Source organism: Gadus morhua, chromosome 11, assembly GCF_902167405.1.
Source record: "Gadus morhua chromosome 11, gadMor3.0, whole genome shotgun sequence".
Classification (NCBI taxonomy): Eukaryota; Metazoa; Chordata; class Actinopteri; order Gadiformes; family Gadidae; genus Gadus; species Gadus morhua.
In genome coordinates, this window is record NC_044058.1 from 24,915,794 (window position 1) to 24,924,141 (window position 8,348).

The 8,348-nt window shown below is 42.6% G+C and overlaps 1 protein-coding gene across 2 annotated transcripts; it reads right to left on the minus strand.

Moving 5' to 3' along the window:
* Positions 1-74: 74 nt before the first annotated feature.
* fsta (follistatin a) lies at positions 75-6,475 on the minus strand. Of its 2 annotated transcripts, none has more exons than XM_030370712.1 (6): positions 6,180-6,475; positions 4,845-5,036; positions 4,469-4,687; positions 4,032-4,256; positions 3,250-3,480; positions 75-1,231 (listed from the first exon to the last, which is right to left on the minus strand). In XM_030370712.1, exons 1-6 carry the CDS (start codon positions 6,268-6,270, stop codon positions 1,143-1,145), a joined length of 1,047 nt encoding a protein of 348 aa, XP_030226572.1. In that variant the 5' UTR covers positions 6,271-6,475; the 3' UTR covers positions 75-1,142. The 2 variants fall into 2 exon arrangements, with proteins under 2 accessions (XP_030226572.1, XP_030226571.1); XM_030370711.1 differs by having other exon boundaries at positions 4,839-5,036.
* Between the last annotated feature and the right edge of the window lie 1,873 nt (positions 6,476-8,348).

Sequence of the window (8,348 nt, forward strand, 5' to 3'; positions counted from 1 at the left end):
ATTGAAGTCTTTGTTCATCTCAAGTATGTGTCTAATTGTGTAGTTATAGTTAATAAACAAGACAGTTCAGGAAGTTTAAGTATAAGGAAAAAATTTATTGTTTCACTCTTCATATCTGTACAAATACCATCAAACTTTGTATGTACATGTGACATTTACATAAAAAATACAAAACTATATATTCATAACAGAATTTTGTATTTCTATTGTGATTGTTTGAAATAAAAATGCAATCTGATAACAAAAGCAAGAACCAGTGATGAAGTATGATATAGTGTTATGAACTGCTGATAAACTAGTTAAGCTCTGCAAGAGCAATATGGAGCACATTGGCAAAAAGACAGCACTCAAATGTTAATGGCACACGTTTTCCCAAAGAATCACAATTTGTCCAACATCTCCTTTCTGTTCAAATATGGAGAGACAAGAAAAAATAATATTAGTGAACAATGTCCAAAAGTTGACACCTTCATGTAGATACATATCTAAAGGTAACTTTAACTCGCAGGCTAACAACAAAGAAGTGGAGCGTATTTGTTTTTTTTGTTTTTAGATTTTTTTACTTTTCAATCCTACCGTTCACAATGCATCGTTGCAGTACCACTGAGAGAATCCCTTTGGTCAGTTATCATGAGTTGTAAACAAACCAGAAACACATCTGTACATAAAATGATTGATATATTCCCAATAAATAAACACACAGCCTAAACATGCATTTACGTATGTGTGACATAAACATCTGTGATAAAGATTTGACTGAAACAAGCAGATTTTTACAGCTCGGGGAATGCAATGTACAGCTTGCAGAAGACTTTTTTTTTCATTACGTACACAGTAACATGACAAATAAATAACACTGCTTCTCCTTGGACATATATATTTCTTCATGATAAAAAAGAGAAAGGGGGTAATAACAAAAAAGGGGGGAACATGAGTGGTATCACAATATATCATGGTAGATAGTAAGCCTGACAATGTAAATGTATAAATTATAAAACACAAAAACACAGTATAAATAAACATCTAGCAGACTGAACTATATGTATACTTCCTTTTTTCTTTAAAAATAAATAAGCATACACATAATGTACAGTATGGACATGATCCCTTGCCCTAGGATTGTTCCTTTTAGTGATGGCGGCCTATCCATCCAGTACAGATGATAAATGGACATATGCCATGTAGTCTGAGTCCTCATCGTCCTCATCATCGTCCTGGTCTTCGGTGATGGCTACATGGGAGAATATACGTGAGCTGTTGTATGAATATGGACCACAACCGCTCAAAATATTACGCACAGAGTGAAGCAAAGCGTCTACAATACATCTAGCCTGTAGTTTTTCTTGTCTGTGTGTGCGTGCGTGTGCGTGTGTGTGTGTGGTGTGTGTGGGTCTGTCAAGTGTGTTTGTGTGTGTGTGTGTGTGTGTGTGTGTGTGTGTGTGTGTGTGTGTGTGTGTGTGTGTGTGTGTGTGCTGCCATGCGCGCGGTCAAGGGAAGGATCAGGTTTGGTTTAAGCGACTTGGCACTCCACAATTCACCGCGGAATTGCAGATTATGCAACTAAGTGTTTACATAATGTATCAAGTCAGGTCTGTGACATAGAAGGAGGTGGGTGAGAGGGAATGGGCTGAAGGCCAGGTGTTGAGGAGAGGAACTAGTTAGGAAGTTTCCAGTGGTTCAGATATATTTTAGCCAGATTCCTTAAAGCAGACATACACACATAATAACACTTTTAGACGTTGCTTGTTTCATTATCGTTACGATTATCCTTAGAATAATCATCATTATTATTATTATTGGGAGTCTTTGTGTCGCAACCGGACCTTAGCAAGCAGGTCATTAACACAGTTCTGAGGTATTTTCTTTTTTTCTCTAAAGAGGCGATTTACATCAAACATGGAAAAAAGCAGACTATAGCAAAAGCAAACGTCAATATAAAAAATACAGGCAATCCCTTGTCAACCCATGTGTTGTTCAGCTCAGTTTGTTTTTCATAGATATTTGGACAGACAACACATTCAACAGACACAGCCCAATCAATTATTGTCAGCCAATGAGACCTTGAAATGTACAAGAATGAAATTACATCCACAAGCTTTTATGCGAATGGGGCCTGTACTTGAAAATCTGCCAGGTTTAGTTTTTTTTTAACTCATGAGGTGATTATAAAGTTGGTCCCTTAGAGAAAAATTGCATCTTAAGGCAAATACTTGAGTGCTTACGACTCTTATAAAATAATATGAGGATCATAATCACACATCCAGTGCCTTTGCAACCTGGAATGTAACTTTATCAATGGATTGAGGCTCTCACCCACGTTTATGAGTGGCCCCCAGCTTTGCAGACTATGTAATGGCTCACAAGCGTCTCCCTATAGGTAGTGAGGACACAAAATTCATTATGTCTAGAATGGCACCAATGTTACAATCACCTTATGCACAAGTTAGTGTTTTTTTTTTTACGCGTGTTATGTTCTTACTGGCATTTTGGCAGTGTGGTGTATGTCACAAGAGGCAGCGCATTTTGAATTGATTGATTACAGCCAGAAGCAAAAGCAACAACAAAAAGTAAAGAAAAAACACTTTAACAATTAAATAAAAAACAAATAAATGTGACCATGGATTTACACGCTGTAAAGGTATGACCACTACCACAATAATACACTAAAGAAAAACTATTGACAAAAAAACTGCATGAAGTTTAAGGCAACCTGCTTAGGCAGATCACTAGCATGACAATACACTCAACTAGGATTGTTCCAAGGCAAATCAAAGTTAATCTCCTTTATTATCTATGTTAGTTTTAGGCAGTTAATCCGTCCCAGACTCTCAATAAAGCCCAGTGACTAAGTTCAGCTATGGATGAATGCCCATTTATTTATAATTCTAGCGACTTTTGTGTAGCAAAAATAAAGGAAAGAAAAACAAAAGCCAGCAACACATGATGTCATGCAAAGGTTGTCCATTCCCAAGTCCTTTTTGCTTGCTTAAGCTGTGGGGCGGTTGGTTGTGTGGGTCAGGTGGAGGGAAAGGGAAACGGTCTGTCAAGGAGGAGAAAGAACGGCCGGGAGGTACACTTGACAGGGAAAAACAGCATGGACAACATTGTCTTTTGCTCAGAGAGGAGGAGGAGGGGTTGTGTGGCTGTGTTTCTGTTTTCGTTTTTTTGTCGTTTTGTTTTCTCTCGCGCACGTGCGCACTCTCTCTCTCTCTCTCTCTCTCTCTCTCTCGCTCAGTATTTTTTACTTACAGTTGCAAGATCCTGAGTGCTTGACCTCCAGGAGCGCGCCCAGAGAGCACGCGGCCTGCTTCATGGCACACTCGCTGGGGTAGGTGGCGTTGTCGCTGGCGCACACCGCCTCGTCGCCGCGGCTGTCGGGACAGGCGTCCTCACACAGGGAGCATCGGCCCCTGCTCATCCGCCCATCCCACAGACACTTCTTCCCAGTGCTGCACTGGATGTCCTCGCACGACTTGGCCTCTGCAGGGCGGGGGTGGGGGGGGGGGGGAGAGGAAACACGGGGGGGAAACCCAAAACATCCTTGGTTAGGATAGATGGATCTCTAGCGTTTCGCTAGATGGATCTCAAGTGTTTTGCTCATCGCTTTGTGGCGTTGGTTTCGGTTGTTGTTGTTGTTGTTGTTGCTATGTTGGTGTGCGGATGATGTGAAATGTAAATAATGCTCTGGGGGCGCGCAGATCATTGTAATGTTTCAAATGGCGGCTTGGCCTTTCTGCGGATACGCTCGTGTGCGAACAGCGATGCAGATCTCGGAGCATTATATTCATATATTACTGTGTAACCGCCTGGCCCCGGACCAACTGTTTCTCTTAACACACAGCTCTTGGGGGAGCAACATCGGGAAACTATAAAATGTCAACGATCTTTGTTTGGGGGGGAACAAAAAAGACCTCCCTTTTAGTGGAATGTTGGCCCTGGAAATAAATTGATATCAGCTCACACAGTGTGGGTCCTGGGTGTTCCCGCAGCCTGCGTGGCCCCAGCGTACGTGCAGCGCGCCCGCTACTCACTGATGCATTTGCCCTCGTACGCCACGCCGATGGACCTGCCCAGCAGACACGTGGCCCGTCTCAGGTGGCAGGCGCTGGCGTAGGTGACGCCGTCGTTCCCGCACAGGTACTGCTCGGGCGACGTCACCTCGGGGCAGATGCGGTTACAGGTCACGCAGTAGGCGTTGTTCGTCTGGTCCACCACGCACGTGGAACTGCCGGGGCACAGAACGTCGCGGCACGTTTCTGTCAAGATAGTCGAAGAGGAGGGAGAAGAGGGAACGATGAGGGAAGGATGTTGTTTCCACTGTCACTGAAAAATGATGTAAAATACAAATACAAATACACTACAATGTATGTAGGTGTTATGTGTGTGTAGCCTAGTTTGGTTTAATAGGCTATGTCATGGGCTGGAAGTGTTTAAAACACAAAAACAAGGGATCACTTTGTTAGCTTACTCTTGCACTTTCCCTGGTACTGGACGTCAAGATCGGGGTGGCCTTTGCATTTCGACTTGAGCAATGCGCACTCATCCTTGTAGGTCTTCCCGTCAGAGCCACACACTGGTCCTTTCCAGGTGATGTTGGAGCAGTCTGGGGCACACACGCAGCGTGGTTTACTCCTCCGATTCATCTTGCACCTCTTGCCAGGTCCACAGTCGACGTTGTCGCAGGTTTCTGAAACCAAAGACATTCACAAGTGTTACAATGAGAAGTTTAAATGAAAGATAAAATGAAGACGCAAAATGTTTTAATAAAAACTCAACGGCATATACATTTGCATATTTTGATATTTATCGACGAGAAGATAATAAAAAACCGAGTGCACCTCCACCTTTGCAAGGTATGCAGTTGGGAGCCCCGCCGTTGAAAATCATCCACCGAAAGAGAGTACTGTTGGGCACGTCCTCCTCGGTCCATGACGTCCCCAGCCGGCCACTTCGACAGCACTCCTCGCGGCTCATGCCTGGCATGTACAGCACCTGGCATCTCCCGTTCTTACCCTGCTGCAGCCAGCAGTTGCCAGCTAAAAAACAACGAGAAAGACCCCCCCAAAAAACAAATTAAAAATAAATAAATAAAAAACCGGACCTAGTTGTCGCATGCGTCGTCTGGACGCGCCGGCGCGCGACCCAGACGCGCTCCTCCACCACCACGTGCTGCCTCGCGTTAACCCAGACGGCCTATTTTGTCGGATTTTTCCGCGAGACTGTTAACACTTGCCTATCCTGTCTGGCGTCCACCACTGAGAGAGAAACTGACAGCGCTTAACGAGGATCCAAGAGTAGGGATAGGCTAAGCCCCCCTTTCCCCCCCTTTTTTTTCTCTTGTAATTCACTGTGATTGCATGTCGTTAGGCCAGTTAGACGTCTAGACTGTTATTATAATAGATGATCCTATTTTTCTTCACGAGTGCCCAGGCCAGGCAGAAACTTGAAAAAAGAATGGAAATGCGTCTTATTTTCCGTTTGGAGCACGTCTCCAGCGCGTTATCCAGAGGTGATGATCATTAACAGATGCCAAAGTCGTTACAACGACACATAAAAGATAGCGATTATCTGAATAATGTCGGTGACATCATGTTCGACCCAAGTATAAAAAAAAATCTGCAAGCAGCATTCCATCATTTCAGGATTTTAAACATCTATTTTAAATGTAATATGGACCTAATAAAACATTTCAAAACCAGTGGGCATTTTGGATAATTCGAAATCCTATAATATTATTTTTACAATCCTGGATTTCTACTTATCGAAAGTTTAATATATTTCCATTAGTGTCAATCATGCCATATACATCATGCTTTTATTCTAAAGAGCATTCCGTGGAGTTTTCCCAGATACTGTGTAAATCTGCCCTTACTATTTCAAGACGACAAGAGAGGCAGGACAGCAGTTCCGAGCAGGACCGCAAAACTTGCCCTGCTCTCACTTTGAAGTGTCCCATATGGGCACCTGTTTTACAGACGCATCAACGGTCTGCTGTACACTGTTTATCAACAGCAATACATGAAAACCCCTCTTCTAAAACTTACAACACAACCCTGGGTCTCAACGTATCCAACACTCCTGCACACACTTGAGGCTGGAGATGCCACAAGCAGAACTTTCCCCCTTAAACGCAAAAGATTGCCAAATACAAGCAGAAATATTACAGCTAAGGTCCTTACCTTGAACTTTTTGATCTTCCATAAGATGACAAAGCCATATGAAGAATAAAATCATGCCGGGATGAAAGTGGAGGTTCAGCATCCTAGACATAAAGGAGAGGCGAAGTGAACGACGTATTGACACACGCAGCGCAAAAAAGTATTGTGCTTCAGGTGGCAGTGTTGTTGAATAAGTGTCTGTCTGAGAATGCTGCCTCTCTTTTTAAATCTATAAGGGTCTCGGCTGACTATCTCTGGTGGGCGGTCTTCTGTTCCGTGGGGGTGGGGAGACTTTTTTTTTTTCCCTCAACCAAAGTTCTTTCAATCACAATCAGGTGACATCTTTAGAAGCAACTTTCTCTTGCGACATAATAATACAAAAAAAGTATGAAAAATGCAAGCTACGACTTCATAGGCTATAATAAACTAGTCCCCGTGGGGGGTCCGCGCGCTCGAACAGTAATGACACTGACACAGAAGCAGCAGAACAGATCCCATGCAGGAATTCAGTGCACATAACGGCACACTTTGAGATTAATGGTGTTTGCAACCTGGTATAATTATAGACAATGAATGCCATGCATTAGCCGCATTAGACGAGGGTGTGTTTGACACAGCTTCGGCCACGTAAGGAGCCTATGAGATGAAGAGGTTAGTCTAATCCCACGCCAACGTAAACAAAACACCTTTTAAGTCATTAATAAAGATTGATTTTCACATTATTTTGACTTTCAAAAATATTTAATTTGTAAAAGACTACTATGTCATGGTCGACGTGGGCATGGGATTAGCCCAATTCCTTATTTATGTTTTAAACGCTAATAAGTAATGTCCATCTCCCCCCCTCCCCCCCTAATAGTCCTGCTTATATTGCCATTCTGATCTTCCGATTCACTGTAGGCTACTTAAACATTGACACGAGGTAAACATGGATGTCACAGTGGCCCTACACGCGGTCTAATATTAGACCACACAGTTGTTTAGGTTTCTCTCCCGGGTCAAGCTTTTAAATATAATCAAGCCGGTTTCCGACGGGCTTTTCAGTCAGGAGAGCAGGGTGTTCCGTTTCATTGAATGAGATGTAACGCGAGGCACTCGAGAAGCCCGTGGGCGACCTCTGCAGCGGGACACGGGATATGACGTGTGTTGTGGTGGCGGGAGAGCACAAATCAATTGACCTTTTATTGGAACTGTAGGTTTCACTATGTGATTGATCGATTGGAGGAAGCAAAAAGTTTTGGATCCCTGGACCTTAATACTCACATTTCAAAGCTTCTTGGAACTACGAAGCGCAGTCATAATGTTGATTGTTGTGTGAAAAGCTCGCTTTATTGGTGGCCACTACGTGCGTCGTAGTGTGTGTGGGCGTGTGTTTGTGTGAGTGTGTTTTTACGTACGTGGCGGCGGGGCTCTGTTTAGACGCGCGAGTCAGTGCGTCAGAACGTCAACACGTCTTGTTTTGATCTCGTTAAGGAGATATTATAGCGAGGACAACCGCTTGCAATACTGTTTATGGACAAATTTGGAGGAGGGAAAAACAAAATGTGTTTTCGCGGCATTTAAATAATGATACGTCCGAAACTCAAGGAGTAGCCCTGCATGTGTATAAGATAGCCTAACACTTAATGTCAAGACATATGTGTAGGCCCACTATAAACAAATAGGGTAGCCTATATGTTTTAGAATCAATTGTCGCCAATTACAAAAAAGTAGATTTATTCATCCTCAAAATGTAGTCTAGAAAAGAAAAACGCTTTTGTTTATATTTCAATTGGTTATAGATTAAATAGCATAATTCATGAATACATTAGTGGTCAATTGATAGACCCATTTAATGAGTGGACGAACATGAATACGGGAATTCTTGGATTATTATATATATCCCACTTAAAATGTTCATTGGAGCTATAGGCCTAGTTGTACATTCACATTTAATACTCATAAAAATAATCAACAGTGTAGCCTACTACTTTAACAGTTCATGTAGGCATACTATTAAAAAGAAAAAGCGAACGTTACATTTAGCTTTAGCAAATTGGTGTTTGCTTTTCATAGTAATGGAAACATGGCAGCCATTAATAGTACTATTATCCATTGCTGTCATAGCTAAGGACTCCATTAGGGCCGAAGGGGGTAGGCGTAGGCCTATCTGTTAGTAAAAAACACGATTCCAACGAAAAATGCCTGAAC